Genomic DNA, 18596 nt, shown 5'->3' on the forward strand with positions numbered 1-18596 from the left:
TTATCCATTTTTTTCACAATAACAAAAGTTGCTTAACTCAAAATGCTATAATTCACAAACTAATTATCCGACAGCTATTATATTTATACACTCATCTTTTAAGGGTTAGGGCTAACTAAATAACATAAATAATATATGGATTTAATTCTAATAGCGTCATCTATGTTTCAAGCCGAAGACTTTTCAATTGACCTGTTATAAAAGCACATCCGCTAGCCAAATTTTAAAACCCACTGATATATACTTTAATAGTTATGTTGACCTAATTTTATATTTGTTTTGTTTTGTTATTGGTGATAAAAATTTGCTAAGAAGATTACCAGACAATAAATTTATTTTAAAACTCTTTTTAATCCAAATAAGGTCAAAACTAATTTCTTATCACTATAACAATTCAGTCAGTTTAAATAAACTGGGTCAAATAATTAATCGACATCATTTACGATAGATCCAATTATTCTTAAAATATGCGATACATCATACAGATATGATGACAATATAGCTGTTGTTGTCAACAATATGATATAGGTAAGCCACGTTTATATTTAAGATTAAATTATGGTATTAAAATATTTTATTCAATAATAAATAACACGCAATAAAATAGTACCGAAGTGTATTCAAATTATAATTATGATACCTAAACGAAACCAAATATAAAAGGTCAACTGAAACATTTCAATTAAAATAATATTTGGTGAAATATAAATCTCATATAGGATTTATAATGATGTATATTTGTGTCTGTAAAACTTTGTCAATGAAATGACTTGGCGAAATAGACTTCAAATATTTACACAAAAATGCGCTTTAATTAAAAGTAATGCTTTTGTATAGTTCTTAATTCCGCAATTCCAACAGAAACAAAAGTATCATAAGATTATTTTCAGAACTGCAACAACTTCAGAGCGGCACATGATTTTTCTTTAAGTTTATGTTACAAACATAAATATGGAATAATGAATGAAGTAATGCATTTGTGTATATTAAAACAATACGGAACACAAGTAAATAATTTATTTTTTACAATTTCGAAATGTATATTATAGGAATGTATTTGCAATCATTAAATTAACTATTGATTTTTGAGGATTTAAGTTTATAAAGTGATAATGAAAATAATTGTAATAAGTTCGAACAATAAAATGGTATAAAATAGACACATATCTTATAAATTTAATCGTTAAACATCTTATTATTTATCCATGCTTTAAACTATTTACAAAATTACTGAGTAATTCATAATTTCTTTTATTTTTCCTTTGTGTTCTATACATACAACTTATGTAGTTAATTTTATTTTAACTACTCCATATGTTGATTACTTCATTTATATATTTAGTCTTTATATCCATATTTCTCAGTTAAAATATATATTGTAGAATGTTTAAGTAAAATTGCTCCTAAATTTTGTTAATCTACGTTGTCAATCTTAAGTAGCATTGTTGAAAATTAAATAACTTCGTTTAATAAGATTTTACACTGAATTTATGTTTTAATATCGTTTCAGATATAAAATTTAGGTATTTGTCTTCCGAATGGAATTAAAATTATTATGCCAGTTTAATCTTTATTTCCTAAGCTATGAAAGGTAAATATTTAAATAAAATTGAAGAATCAAATATAATTCGGTCGGTATAAAATATATGTTATGACATTTTCTTTTGTTATTTTCTACATTACTACATAAAATTTCACTCATTTGTTTTAAGTATGCCAAAATTATGAATATTGCCAATTATATTATGCAATGATACAAAGTTAATTGAAAAATGAATACATATTTAAAAGAAAGAAACAATTCTGATTGGATCTCATAAAAGATAAAGAAAATAAATCATAACGAAAGGAGACGTATTAAATTCATTAATACCACTTATTGTGACGTATATATTATATGCTCGTTAGAATTCTCCCTTGTTATATGTGATATAGGAAATAATGATAAAATGGTGAAGGTGACATTAAAATAATATAAGCACATCACAGCATAAAATTGTAAATTGTAGGAAATGATGGAAAATATTTAAACTAATAAATGCCTATACAAGCAAAGAAAATAACAAAAATTAAGGCAATAATTGAAATTATTTTTTATTATAATTTTTTTTTATAAAATATAAAATATATGTGTATATATAGACATAAAGCGAAAGAATTAAAAAAAAATCAGTCGTTCTAATTCTAAGTGTGTTCCTTTAATAGCTTGGGATGGCATTCAATCCCTTACAAGGCCCACACCTTCACATACTCAATATCCAGCTTAGAGTCTGCACCCCAAGTTGGGAGCCAGGATGATTTTGCTTTGTAAAAGTTCTTCTGGCTGATCGGTTCTTTGTTCACCCAGGGTTTCGTACCATCAGAACGATCTTCAAAGTTGTGACCACCAGCGCCAACACCCAATAATATATACATCTAAATTGCATTAAAAAAGTTGGTAACTGAACATTTAATTAGGTACTTAATTCAAAAAATACCTCCTCATCCAATGGGGCAAATGTATTTTTCCATCGGCTGGCATAATTTATCTGCAAATTACTTGTGAGACTTGAAAATCCTCTTTCTGGTGGATAAATGATTCCGTATACCATACCATCAACGCTTAAAGTAATTCGTTCTGAGAATAAAAAACACTGAATGTTAAATTTTAGCTTTAGTTAATCATAGATTTCTAGTATCATTAAAATAGTTTATACAAGCTTGTTACACCTATTATCTTCTTAGTCATAAAAATTGATTCGCGCTAAATTAACATTGAGATATAATTAGAGTATTTTTAATTTTTGAGATGCAGAAGGAATTTTATGTGTAGATTACTTCCAATGTAGTGTAATGTGTAAAACATGATGATAAATAGCGAGGGTAAAAGTATTTATAAATTAGTCCTCATTATATAGCTTGCTTCATTAACTTTATGAAGGAATATGTGGAATCTGATTCATACCAGGCTCCCATAAAACAGTATAGGTGTGAAATTGGTCTGCCCAGGGTGAGTTTCTATCCGACACTTTAATGGCATAATTCCTAGCGGCAGCTTTATTCCCCAAAATTGCTCCACCTTCCAATCTTCGGTTGAACATATTGTTTCCAGCCGAATAAGCAATCCTTATTTGACCAGATTCATAATTAGGACCGTATATTTCTTTTTCAGGGTTCAGGTACAATTCTGCAGTGACAAAAAATTGGGCTTTATAAATCCTCATGAGATATTTGCGGTATCTTACCAGGATATAACCAGTCTCCCTTCGGTAGTTTCGCTTTTACTTCAATCTTCCCGAATTTGAATGAGAATTTTCCTTTAGTACTCAGTTGCGATGACAAAACAGGTGGAATAATGTACCATCCTTGAGGTCGCTGGTAGCACTCTGCAGAGGCGCGTATACCGGTACATCTGTAAAGGTAAAATGAAAGATAAAAAGGAAAAAAGGTAAATTATTAGTCAATTATTTTTTGTTAAGTTGCATTTTGCGATTAAGGAATTATGACGCTTTTAAGAATGGAAGGACTAAACCTACTAAAACCTACTAAACTATGGAAGTGTTAAATATGCTAAGCTAATCTACTCTGTCAATAATAACGTGTTGTGAGTCATATTTGACCTTCGTCGGCATCAAGGGCAGAAATCATCGCAATACAAAATATGGTTACACAAAATCGTGAAGTAGCCTAGATATTGTGAAATTGCTAAAACCGAATAAAACTATTACTGCAGATGTCTATCAACAGTTGAATACATTTAGCGACGTATGGACCATCATAGCGGTAGAGTATAAGAGACCACCTTAGTATAAAAGACTGACAGTCTTCCTATGGTATGGTTTCCTGACATCACATTCCATTGGCCCATTAAGTTTAAAATAAAACCTTAATGTGATTTTTTTTAATTATTAAAATAAAATTCTATATAAAATGGGTAAATTTTATGATATATATGATAAATATCAAAACGGACGAAACATACCAAAAAGTAATATTTTAAAGGACAGCAACAAAACATTAAAATGTATGATATATATCAAAATTATTGCTGCTGTGCTCTTATTGTGGTAAAATCGAAAGGTTAAATCAAAGAGACAGCTTCTAGAGAAAGATCTATTAACAATATAATAAAACAATGTAACATCATGAGTTACTATCTTGTCTATAAAATTAGTCTCAACTTGTTGGTCTATGAATTGTATTATTTTATTTTGTATTAATGTATAATTAAATGCAAAAAAGAGCATCAAGTTCCTTTTTTTTAACATACTAGTTGAAGATTGAATGTATCTGACTCCATGCGTTAGATCTAAAAAAAATCACACCTATCTCGGTTGTAGCCTTAACCCAAAATATTGATTCGGTATCTTAACCAAAATACATTTGCTGGAGTAAAAAATCAAACCCTTCAAAATATTTTTTTTAATTAATGATACTTTACAAATATCCTTTTAAAGGGCAATATATTGAATAACTTTACACTAAAACTTTTCATGCAGTCACATTTACTTTCAATGTAATTTTTACAGTTGTAATAGTGCCATTTGAACACATTTATCATGATTTTTTCTATTGCTCCTGTTTCTGTGTTTAACATTACGTCATACACATCAAGTCATACCCATATCCTTAATCTACTAATCCAATCTAATGTTTAGGTTGAACAATGCATTTTTTAAATAGAGCTGGAATTTTTTTTTAAGAAAACTATGTCTTATTTTCTTATTTCTGCACAAACTCTGGATACGCAACATTTTTGAGACTGAAAATACATAACAACCAAATAATAGTGATTGTAATTAAAAAAAAACGCCTCGAAAACGTGATCTCAGAGCTTGCATTGGTGGGACTCTATATAATACTCTATGGCCGTAATCACTCAAGTACGAAGTTTTGCTGTACCCCGCGTACTCACCATACATAGTGCCTTCTCATTACCACTTGTTCTGATCAATGCAGCATGGTTTGGATGGTACACGGTTTCGAAATGCGAAGAAGTGTGAAAATAGGTCGATTAATGGATCTTTGCCAAACCAATATCGTTCTTTGACACGATATTGCCGTAAAAAATGGAAAAAAGTTGCAAAACATATTTTGATTAATATATATTGTACAAAATTCTCTCAATAAATGCCTTTTAAAGCGAAAAATTGACCAGAATTACATGCAACACCTAATAAAATGTGATTTTATTATTACTGTAATCTCTTAGAACAACTGGATGCAAAAATATGCAATAGAGTAAATAAAAGAGAAAGTCTAAAGTCCTTTTTTAGGAATAATGAGAAATATTGTTGTGAGTAAATAATATCTCTCTGTTTACTGACATTCTTGAAAGGTTATTAGTTCACAGCCAATTTTGTTCCATGTTATATGCGAAATAACGTCCAGTTAGATAGCAGATTGTAATGGAATTAAAATAGAAATGTCGGACTCTATTCGATATATAACATTCAGTGAAATATGCATTGAGATTCCCTAATCCAAATTTATATGTAGATATTTCTGCTAAAATAAGATGCAATTTTTATCTTATTTTTATCTCAAAGCTATAAATAAATGTTTAATCCATATTTATCAATAAAACAAACATAAAGTGTGACACATTTCGTAATAAAAAGTCTAAGTTTATGTTGTATATTGTTTTTTCTTTTGATATTGTCTATTTGGGTAATAGTATGAAAGCAAGGAAGTATATTCGAACCATTTCTCTACCTACTCTATATATATATATATATGATATACCACAAATGGAAAATATCACGATGGCTACTACTATTCTTGCTATCGGAGATAACACACGAAAATTACAACAGGCCAGTGGCAACATAAATAATTGTACTCAATCCTGGAAAATAAAAATTAATAAAAGTAAATCTGTGCACATGCAGTTGACGTATATATAATAAGAGTCTCACGTACAAGCACCAATAACAATAAATAATACTATCATTCCATATAATAACCACGCGATATCTAAGCTAGGAATGAATCTTGACGCAAAACCTCACTGAAAGGAACCTATAAAAAGAGCTGAAGTTCAAATATAAGGAGACTAGCGACCCGCCCCGGCTTCGCAGGGGTGCAATGCTGATACTAAATTAAATACACTACAGAAAAAAATATGAACGTTGTATATAAAAACATAGCGGACTTTGCACGGGCATAAAATATATATGCCTATGTCACTCATGCACCATGTCACTAAAAAATAGATTAATTTACGACATCACGTTAGAAACCTCTAAAATTAGCAATGTTGCCTCAGTATATTATGCATGTATTATACATATAAACCTTCCTCTTGAATCACTCTATCTATTAAAAAAAACCGCATCAAAATCCGTTGCGTAGTTTTAAAGATTTAAGCGCACATAGGGATATAGGGACAGAAAAGGCGACTTTGTTTTATACTATGTAGTGATGTATTGGTTAATTAGAAGAAAATCACAATTATCAGTACATAATAAATGTCTATTATACAAGCATGTATTGATATGGACATACGAAATTCAGTTATGGAGACGCTGCGCGCAAAATAATATAACCACAATACAGATTTGCTAGAACAAAGTTCAAAGTGAAGTATTATAAGTGCATCCAGATACTACAGGACTGATTATTTACACCGAAACCTTCAGATACCGACACCGATGAATAGAGAAGATCATACAGACCCAGACACATACTGAAAAGAATCAACCCATTTCATCTTGTGTAGTGTAGTATAGTGAGATGCATTTAACAGAAAAACAGCGGTGTTAAAACACAATTATTACACCACAGACTCAGAGAGAGCACATGGGTCCTCCTAGGTAACCACTAGTAACAATGTTATGAATAAATAAATAAAAATAGTATGTAAAACGAAAACCACAGAAGAAAACCCAAAAGTATATATAAGATGAAAATTTAAAGAATCATACGCAGACAATAACTAGCAGTGGATAATATAAAATGGACAATAATTTTAAGCCATCTATGGAAACTACTTTTAATCTTTCAATACAGATCCAGTATTACAGTCAATATTTTTAAATGTTAAAGAAGAAAGATGTTTGTTAAAGCAAGTTCCCCTCTGTTTGCGATGATGCTGGTCGAAAATATTTTATAAACGAATTTTAAATAACGCAGAGCAGGTTGCGAATAACAATTCAGTGAAATTTACATTTTTTCTACCAAACTTTCGGATTCGTTTTATTGTTAGAAGCATCAGGTTGAAGCTTTGTGAATTCACATAATTTTAAAAAATATATGCCTAGAAATCAGACAAAGTTTCTATAAATATTGAAACAGCTGCTCAAAAAATTATTAATACTGAAACAAATCATTGGTACTAAGTTACTATTAGAAATTATTGAAAAATTAACTTACATAATACATGTGTGTTAAGAAAAGCCAAATTCCATTCTATAATTTTAGATGATCTGGCATTAATTAAGTGGCACGTATAAGATATGTTTCAATAAATCTGATTCTAATGGAATTAAAAGAAAAATTAATTAATTTCTTCTGAGATTCCTTATGGTTGAAACAACCATATAATGAAATAAAATGATCAAATTATAATTAGAGAAAGTTTTGACTTTTAATGTTAAATATGTTGTTAAATATACGTTTTTATTGTAATATAAATATATATGCCGGTATGACGGCGCAGTAGTTAAGGCGACAGGACGGCCCTCCTACTATTGCGATAGTCGCAGGCTCGAAACCTGCTGGCTGGGGCATGCCAGACAACAGTCGAAAATCCGACAAGGTATGTCTAAGTTGGTCACTGGCCAGTCGGTAGGCTGAAGGTCCAGATCAAATAATGAAAACAAACATGATCAAATATATATATATATATATATATATATATATATTTACGTTGGCTTTTTACCAGCCATTATTTTTTACCTAAATTTTTACCATTAATTTATACCAAATAAAAGATATATATTTTTGTAAATGGAGCTAACGATTTCTATGAAAATCTAAGATTAGATTTTCGGTTCAATTTGAAAGCTTCTAATGAGCCGTGCGAAACTTTTTAAATGAACATCGTAAACAATACATACACCGATAGAAATTATTTATCATTATTTTTAGAAAATACTAATTACAACAAACAAAGACTCAAATTAAAGACAATTTTTTTTAAATTAAAGTACAAAAAAATATAAAACCAAGATTATCGATTAGTTGTTACCCTGTTGATGTCGATCTTCATTTCGAATTCGCTCATTAGATCGCAGAGCACGTAGACTAATAAATATGTGCTACTGTTTACAATGAACAAATGGCGTTCACCGTTTGGATATAGCAATAAAACTAAAGGCTGGTTAATTGTGGTGAATATAAATCGACAAACAATATCAACAGCAATATCCTATAAACATAAACATTAAAGCTAAATAATACCGAACGGTATTGAAAAGTTTGGAATAACACCATTGAGGAATTTAAATAAAAGTAGAGTTCAGAGACCTGGATGAGTGCCGTCTGAAAGATTGCTAAAATGCGAGGAAAAAATTGCTATTTGGCTTATATACTAGATAATTCATATTATAAAAAGGTGGACTCTATTATAAAAATCTTAAAATGTGTAAAATCAATTTCTGAAGAATTTCATGGATGATAATATTCAAAACCCAGGGAATACTTTAGGTCACGGTATTTTTGCGTTAACTTTTTGATCTTCTTGAACTAAAGTCATCATCATTATCAATGCATAGAGGGCTCTAGGAAAGCGAATCTATTTCAATACTACAGTTAATACGCTACTAATGGTACTTTAAAAATATTCTTTAGCACGTCTCGCCACTGTTGACGATGATGATTGATGCCATTTTCTGTCGATTTCGCCACAGGAATCAGGGTTTATGTGTTTTTGGATTCCTTCCTCGGTTGTTCAGTGATTGTCACATTTTAAACGCTTTAATGCCTTCGAAATAAACACCCCAACTAGCCATCCACAACATTATTGAAACAACTGGCAAATGTTTAGACACAAGAATGGGACAACATTCTATTGGAAACTATTCAGACACTATTCTGCGAAGAATTGCAGATGTTTGAAAATTAAATAGAATTAATAGAATAGAATTAGAATAAATAGAATTAGAATTAAATAAAAACAAATTAACTTTATTTATAAATAAATACATGTTGTGTATATGTTATGTCAGATTTAACCATGCTAAATGATATTTAACCAGCTAACAAAGAATGTACAAAACCAAATTTAACGAATATTATAGTTATGTCAGCAAATTGTGATTTTTTGAAAAGGATTAACTGTGTACTACATCCTGAACAAAGGTAATGTATTAAAAAATATCATAACTAGGTATTGCTTGTTCCGGTGAATAACAAAATAAATGAGACTTAATGGATAGTGCCCAATTAACTACTTATAAAAATATATAGAAAAGAAAAGGAGGTTTCGTAATCAAAATATAACATGTATTCAGTAAACTCACACATTGTATTTTTAAGTACATTTTGAGTAAATGATTTTTTTTTTAATTATATTTTTTTACTTTATAATATTTAAGGCAATAACAATATACAATCAGAAAATATAAGTTATCAGTTGTCATATTAGATATTGTTTTTTTATGTATTTTCAAAATGATTTATAGAAATGTTAACTAGTATTTAAATAAAATGTTTTACTAAAATTGTATTTTTTAATTTCTCCCTGTAGTAAATAAACACGTTTGGCGCGCCCTCTGGTGGTTCAGACGAACAAAACTGGGCCATGGGAGATCGTATTCCATTTCTGTCTATTCTATGTTTATGCCTTGACGTTTATGACAATAATTAATTTAATTGTCGAAACTATAAATAATTATTGAAACAAATGGAGAATGTGTAGGCATAAGAATAGGACAACAATTCATTGGAAACTATTTAGACACCATTCGGCGAAGAATTACAGATATTTTAACGTTAAATAATGGCTGAACATTTTATTAATAAATAAATAAATATTGTGTATATGTCAAATGTTAATCTTGTGTTGTTCATCTCCTGTATAGCCAGCAGCTAGATTTAACCGGGATAAATAAATGCGAGCAAATTCAGTGTACATTCAACATTTTGCTACAAAAGTGGTAAAAAGTGAGATATTTTAAGGTACCCGACGTATGACCCGGACATTACACTTTCTGATTGCTTACACTTATCGATTCATTTCCTTCGTAATAGTCAAAAATAGTTCCTTAGATCGTTTAAGCATCAAACATTTTTCAAAATGGAAAAAAAATGTTCTGAGATGTACGAAAATGTAATAGCATAATCATTGATGAACCACACTTTGTAATAAATAAATTATTATAAAAATAAATGGAATGGAAATGTCAATAATAATTCACCAAGAAATTAACCCATAGTTTTTACAAGTATTAAATAATAAATTTTGGAATAAAACGATACTATGTAAATTTTACCTTTCTCCGATATCCAAACCATTAGCACTAGTTACATAATTGTTTCCATATATGTTATCCAATAAAGTAGGCGTTATGACTAAGTGACCATTTGTTACAGATAATGTCTTTTCACTGTCATCGTACATGACAAACTCATAGTCCTGTAACGTAAATCGGAATTAGGCATTTATCATAATATTCCGGCAACAACATACCGGAGCTCCAGCAAACTTCCGCTCGACTGTCCAAAATTTGTCTTTATTCTGACCAAACTGGTCGAACCGACTATCGAATATCAAATGACCTCTACAGGCAGCTTTACCATTTATTGTTGTCTGAGTTGGATTGCAAACGTTAGGATCAGCAGGCGTTGAAGGTTGGGGAGTTGTAACTGCACCAGGTTTAGGAAGTAATTCTGTTTAAAAAGAGATTTTTAACAGTATTTATTTATTGAGGTATCAGGCCTATACATTAGTATTTTAAGGATTTACAACAAACCAAACCAACTTCATATATAAGCCTCACATATTTTACTGATCGGTATATGTTATTTCACCTAAGTGTGAACAAAAATGTTTTCTAATACGTTAAAACTATCTGAATTTGTACCGAGTAAATTGCATTTTCGGGAAGTTTTACTTTATCTTTTTACTCTAAATTGAAGAAAAAGACAGATGAAGGTTATCGGAAGATGCGTGAAGCTTATGGCAATCATGCTCCATCGAATGCTATATCTGAATACTGGTTTCAATATTTTAATAGTACTGAAAAAAGTTTGGAGGCATTACTCAATGATGTCATAAAGTGTAAAACGGAAGAAGAATCTGCACAAGCGTTGGAAATAACACAAGAAACCCTTTCCAATCGCTTGAAATATTTGGTAATGATCCAAATTCTATTTAGTAGATATTTTGTGCCGTATGAATTGAACCTAAGAGACATTGAAAGGTGTTGGCTGTTTCAACGGCAAAATTGGAAAGGTTTCTTTGAAACGCATCGTATTGTAACTAATGATGAAAAGTGGCTCTATTACGATAAGCCAAAATGAAAAAAAAAGAGGAAAACCACCAGTGTCATCAGTGTATGAACACCAAGGTCAAAGCCGAGTAACCATGCTCTGCATTTAGTGGGATCAACTTGGTGTAATATATAATGAGCTACTTAAACCTAATGAAACCATCAATAGAGATCATTATCGACAACAGTTGATCCGTTTTAGCCGAACACCACTAGATATAAAGTTGTAATACGATCAAAGTCACAACACTCTTATTCTTCAGCATGACAACGCTAGACCACATGTTGCAAAACCGATTAAAACATACTTGGAATCATTAAAACAGGAAATTCTACACCACCCGCCGTACTCTCCAAACCTTGCTCCTTTTGATTACTACTTATCGGGACAAATGAATATGAATCGTGACCTGTTTGAACAACTGTTCACTCTGATAAAGGTACCCAAAAATGGTTCGATTCATGGATACCATCAAAAATACAACGTTTTTTACAGATTCGGTTCTTTTCAAGATGGAAAAAATATTGTCTCTCGACGAACAATACTTTAAATAAAATTCATTATACCAATTGTTTTAAATCAGGCTTCAAATTAAAATCCTTAAAAACTAATTTATAGGCCTAATATTTTGAACTAGTTGTTAGTATTTATAAACTAAAGAGTCACATATGAACTGGATCATTAACATATAAATATTAACAAACTGTTGCATTTGTTCAACAAAGATAGATCAGTGTTTTTACTTGATACTTGCTGGTGTTAACAAGTAAATATAAAAGTATTTATGTTATTTATGTTTGAAACAGACGAATATGTGCCTTTAGCTACATACTCAGTGTTTGTGTGCGAAACTATCTCTAGACTTTTTATTTATTGTCAAAAAATGTACAAAACCAAATTTAACGAAAATTCTCATTCAGTCATTCAGGTAATATAAAATCATAATGGTTTTTAAAATAATTAAGTGTACACAATATCCTGAACCAAGGCAATATAATAAAAAATAGAATAATTAGGTACTGCTTGTTCGGGTGAATAAAAAAATCAATGAGATTGCAAAGGGCAAACATTAAAACCTTTACATGGTTATATATGGATACTACAATGGATGGTGTCCAACTAACTACTTATAAAAATATATAAAAAAGGGAAAGATATTTCGTAATAAGAATTGTAACATGTATTTACTATAATCAGTAAATTCAAATATTGTATTTTTAAGTATATTTTGAGTATATTATTTTTTATCTTATAGCTTTTTACTTTATAATATTTAAGACAATATAGTCAGAAAATTTTCTTATGTATTTTCAATATGTTTTATAGAAACCTTAAGTACTATTTAAATAAAATATTTTATTACAACTTATATTTTAATTGCCCACTGTAGTAGCCCGCTTGGTGCGCCCTCTAGTTATTTAGACCAACAAAACTTGGCTACAACTTTATACATGGGAGATCGTATTTTATGTCTGTTTCTTCTATGTTTATGCTTTGACGACTATGACGTAACTATGACAACAAATAATTTAATTGTCAAAACTATAAATCTATTTTAAAATCGAAATAGCTGGTAGCTGCGGTTCAATAATACTATTGGACTATCAGATGAATTATGTAGGATGTCACACTACCAAAATCGTATCATATTTTATAGCAAAAAAAAATTAAATTTATGATTTAAGACAGTCTTCAAATAGCACTGGATTATCTCTAATTGAGACCTAATAACACCAAAACAAAAAAAAACTTGTTGAAAAACTTAGTCCACAAGTTGACATGCTAAAATTTGTGACATGTCTAAATTAAAACAGAAACTTAGCTATATTTGTTTCATTGGTCGAATATATATACGACTGTCGTGATATAAAAACAAAAATAGAAATTTTAGATTTATAAAAAAATTAATTATTAATTCGTTAGAGAGATTTAAAATGGGTTAAATATTATAGTTTGTTGAACCTCAAATGTTGAATAATAAAAACATCATTTAACTGTAAATATTAAAATAAATATATAAATATCCTCTTGCACAAACTAATCGAAAAAAAAATTAATCATGTTCTTGATGTTTCTAAATCTTTTTGATAACGACGGCATATCATCTCATACACAATTTTTATTTAATTCATTTGAAAATTACGTATTACAGGCTAAAATTACAGTAACTTAATATGTTCGATAATATAAAAACATTTTTAGTGGAAATTATGTTAAAATTTTAAGTTACCTGACAATAAGAAATAATTACTTATTTTAGTTAAAAAAATCCGCGAATCACAATTAATGTTAATTTAGTTCTTAAAATCATAATACTAACACCCATATATAAATACCTTTTACTGTGAACGATTGGTCGTCTTTGACATAACCTAATTTTCTTTCTCCGTCAAAGTAATCTACAAAGGTCCAATAATAAAGGATGTCTCCCTCTTTTAGTTTCGACTGAAAAATATCCCTATGTTATTTTTTCATTGAATTAACATGAACAATATAAAGAAACCAACCGAATTATCAATGAATGTCCATCTTCCGTCCTTGGCTTTGGTGATATCCCTGGAGAATGTACCCGCTTCACGCCCGTTCATTTCCTCATTAATTTTTCCATGGAACGCAAACAGTTTAATTCCTTCTTCGTCTGTCGAGAGAAATAGAATACATTAGGATTGTATAAGCAAATTATACAATACGAGTAATAAATTCACAAACATTTCAAAATTGTATTTAAATGGTTTTTTCTGGATTCGTTTGTAAATCAATATAAATTATTGATTGATAAAAAATAATAATTACGGTAAGAAAAAGAAGAAATATTTTTCCATTAATTTGGACGTAATGTTGTTTATTAATTTCAATAATTACTAATAATTTCTTCTTCTAACGCGTCTGTAGTATTGGTTCAATCAATCTACTTAATACCATATACATACATCAAAAAATTAGCTCCAAACCTCGTACAATGCGGCATGTTAACTATCTGTACTCGTACATATATAGGCTCAAATCTAAGCAATAATCAATTTGCCGCAATATGTAATGTAAAATATTATCAAGCAAATGAACAACACAGGTTGACAGCTGATTGTTTACTTCTTCTAAAGTTTTAGGCTCAGCCTAAGCGACGAAGTTCTTAATCATCGAAATTTGTGCATTTTGAGTTCGTAAAAGTCACATCGAATCGTTGAAAAACAAGTTCAAACCAATGAATTGTCTGATATCGATACGGACTGAATGTCGTTTCGAGAAGACGATGCCACTTGCCATACCAACCATAAAATAATTAACTTACTGCATGGAACACTACCTGGTTTTCTAGTTTGTTATTTCGTTGATTAGATATGCACTCCTAGATCATGTGACTTATATGAATACTACATGATGATGGAATTATTTGCAGTAGCGGATCTAGGATTAGTTTGGTTATTTTATATATATTCTAAAGTCTCCTATTTACCAACGGGGGTTTATCTGGACTTCAAGTTTTATTTAAAATTAGTGCCCTATTAGCCAAAGTTCGACTACATTTATACAAAATAGTAGGCGCATGCATATAAAGCTGTGGAGGTCATCCTATGTATTTTATGCTTTAACCCATTTATAATTTTCAAAAAAAAACTTTTTTCTATTTAATTAAAGTTTTGAATAGTTTTGGAGACAACTTATATTAGCTCTATTTTGCACAATTCTATATTAGTTAATTTAACACTATTCTATAACAGAGTATTCCAAATGGCCACACAAATATTCAATAGGATTCAAATCTAAGTAGACACTTCTCTAAGCTCCATTAAATAAACAATTAATATAATTTATCTTAATATTTTTTGTAATAAAAAATTAGTCATGAATTATCTGAAACAATATGGTGGTTCGAAAACAATTGTTCAAGTTAAAGGTTCAAGGATTTACAGTCTTCAAAAAGAGCGCCGTAAATTAGTAAAATAATACATTTTAGTAATCCTTACGAAAAATCCAAGGATCTAAACATTTTTTGAAGGCATTTTCTGAAATCGACTTTATCTGACCATGAGCTGAAAACTGGCGCTTTTAAATGACTAGACCTTATCGGGGGAATATATATATATATATATATATATATATATATATATATATATATATATATATATATATATATATATATAATCATATGGACGTGTTTTTGATATTATCAATAAAACTACACCTATTATACGTCTCTTGAAACATTTTCATCGGGTTCTCAGGCAACCATTTGCGAAAATCCATTCCATTTTTATCTTAAATGTATTATTGACAAAATTCACCTGTCATGAGCGAACACCGTGAACAAGCTAAATGACTGATGACGTTTAAATTCTACGTCAGTACACAGGACAGTTACGCCAATTTAGCGACAAAAATAATTTGGACAATCCCTTGAAGCAGATTTTTTAATGATCATTTTGGAGGTCTTTTTGAAAAATGTACATAATAAATATATATTATTGTTGTACTTGCCCATTCAATATTCCGTAAACACACATATATAATAGCTCTAAATCCACAAAATGCTATCTTGTTTGTTTGTCCTTTGCTAAATGTATTAATGAATGTCCTAGCCTTGTACATCTTCAATAAAAATATTTTCATTAAAATAAGCTTTCATTTAAAAGGCTATTCCGTCTTGGCAGTTTTATAAAATCTCCAAACAGAAAATCGTTCGAAATAACGAAACTGGGCATCTTCATATACTCTTTTACAAAAACAAGAAGAATAACCGATGCACATTGAATACATAAACATAAACCTGAAAAACGGCACGGTCGTCCTGGTTGACCTCGATAGTAGAAAATGTGAAAAATGCATTAAAAACTAACTTAACATCAACTTAAAATCAAATTGCCTGGATAAATTTTAAAGCAACAGAAAAGATAATTAAAGACGACATATATTATATTAACATATTATAAATAATAAATTCTGATAAAACAATTCTTTGTTTTTATGCAATTGGTTACAGGAAATCTATAGCAATTAAACTATATCTATGCCATGGTCTGCACTTCCTTCCGTTTACCACAATTTAAAATTAACATATACATAAACTAAACCCCAACAATGATTAATTCTGCGAAAAGCAACGTGGACGTAAAATCCTACCTATTTATTTCTTAGAATTATATTGTTTATTAATTCATATAGTTGATATATCTAATGAAAAAACAATGAATACCATTAAATCATTTACCATTTTTTAGATTTAAAAAAAAACAGGGATAAAACTCATATAAATATCAGAGTAACCATTTTACAAAGTATCAGGATTTAAAAAAAATATACTGTAAGTATATAATAATAAAATTAAAGTAATATAATAATCAACAATAATTTTAAGAAATACAATGCAGATCTATCATATTTTAAAATGCTTAAAAATTGACTACTGTAATTTATTTTTGTGTTCAAGGTTGTACAAAACTAATTTAAATAAATTACCTTATTAAATAAAATTATTCTATTTACCTTATTTTACAACAATAACATCAACCAATTTCCAGCAATTGAATTAATACATTTTTTATATTTATATAGGAATACTCACCTGGTATAGATACTTTGAAACCCTTGGGGTAGTAAGCTTCAACGGTTGCTTCAGGTACTTCATACTGAGCAGTCGTCTTCGCTACTAGACAAACAAGAAGCAACACAATAAAGGAAGTTAACATCTTACATGTATCTGAGCTGATAAATAAACAAGTACTGAGGTTAGAATCGAATAAGAGTTGATGAACAGAAAAATACCAGAAATCGTTAATCCCGAGAAACAACTTTTAGTACATTCGTCATTCTACGTTAGTTTATTACTTAACGATTGTTTATATTAACAAGACATAATGATGGTATTAACCCAATAATTTTAAATTATTATCATAAAACTCTATCGCAAATATTTTTAATTTAATTATTTTTAAAGTTATAAATATTTCCTAAATTTTATTATTTAAAACATCAACTCTTGGACTATGGGTACCCGATATGTCTTGATATATTTACCTATACATTAAAATTCATTGCCAATTCTGAAAAAAATTATTAATGAAAATATGACACATATATTAATGATTGTATGGTTGTAATCTATTATGAAAAAGAATACATGACTGCTATACAATAACGTATTTTTTTTGGTTGCCTATATGCATTATTTTGATTTCCACTACTGCTGATATCAACTTTTATATTAAATAACATGTTTAATATTATATGCTAACAACATATTTATGTTACTTAATATGTAGAATAAGCCTCGTAAGAAGTAGCTAAGGCTTCCTTATAGTTTTAAGCATTTTGTAATTATTTTTTAATCATAAGTAGAATTTTGTGTTGACATTAGAGATAATGAAGAAATATTGTAAGCATTACATTTTTTATCAAATATATTAACAAATGACACGATTTTTATTATTATTTGCCTTTTTAAAATTCCAGCTTTCCTTGTTACATTTTAGAGTCCCTCTTCTAAAACAAATATTTACACTGTTATTTAAACAAACCTTTTAAGCCGTCATTCAAGTGGATACATTGTTGATAACTACTATTAATTATATATTAACTCAAAATTATTTTAGTATTAAAGTATTGTAAATAGTTATTATACAGAAATTCACTATTATTACATTGTTTTAAAGACGTCTTTCTAGTGATAAGTATTTATATGGCCAAATGGTGAAGGAAAATTATATAAACTCATTTCAGCTTGTTTTATCTATAGAAACTGATTTGTTATAATTTAATTAATTAGAATAACTACTATCATTCTTATATTATTTTTTTAACTAAATTTATTTACTTGATCAACTCTCTTTATAGGTAAATAAAAAAACAAATTAAATAATAGTAATAATTCATATGATATTACAAAGAATTGTACTAATTTTTAATGGTCCAAACTAATGTTGGGAACTACCGACTGAAAACAGTCGAACAGTCGATAGTCGCAAAAAACTCGATAGTCAAATAAATAACGAATGAAAATAGTAATTACTATTTTCACTTAAATGCACGGTTCGGCTGTTTTTCCCATTCGTGATGTCAGATGAAGATGTAGGTATTCTTGTCTGTATAAATTGTGAGATAGGAAAGGACGGAGATAAATGCTTGGAGCAGTTAATTTTAAATTTGTTTATATTCTCCAATGGTAGTATAAGCGAGACAGAAATATA

At 29.1% G+C, this 18596-nt stretch overlaps 1 protein-coding gene across 1 annotated transcript in view; it reads right to left on the bottom strand.

Annotated features, from left to right (window-relative positions):
* LOC143196317 (beta-1,3-glucan-binding protein) overlaps positions 1–17436 on the bottom strand; it is a 38867-nt gene extending 21431 nt beyond the window's left edge. The window contains exons 1-9 of the mRNA XM_076403981.1: positions 16976–17436; positions 13923–14053; positions 13752–13860; positions 10613–10812; positions 10416–10558; positions 3225–3391; positions 2945–3166; positions 2478–2617; positions 2230–2415 (exon numbers count right to left, since the gene is read on the bottom strand). Coding sequence (XP_076260096.1) covers positions 2230–2415; positions 2478–2617; positions 2945–3166; positions 3225–3391; positions 10416–10558; positions 10613–10812; positions 13752–13860; positions 13923–14053; positions 16976–17099 — 1422 coding nt within the window. The 5' untranslated portion in view covers positions 17100–17436. The remainder of the gene's footprint in view (positions 1–2229; positions 2416–2477; positions 2618–2944; positions 3167–3224; positions 3392–10415; positions 10559–10612; positions 10813–13751; positions 13861–13922; positions 14054–16975) is intronic.
* Positions 17437–18596: the final 1160 nt, after the last annotated feature.

Source organism: Rhynchophorus ferrugineus, unplaced genomic scaffold, assembly GCF_030347505.1.
Source record: "Rhynchophorus ferrugineus isolate W39M unplaced genomic scaffold, kcgeb_rfMv2 rfM4, whole genome shotgun sequence".
Lineage (NCBI taxonomy): Eukaryota > Metazoa > Arthropoda > Insecta > Coleoptera > Curculionidae > Rhynchophorus > Rhynchophorus ferrugineus.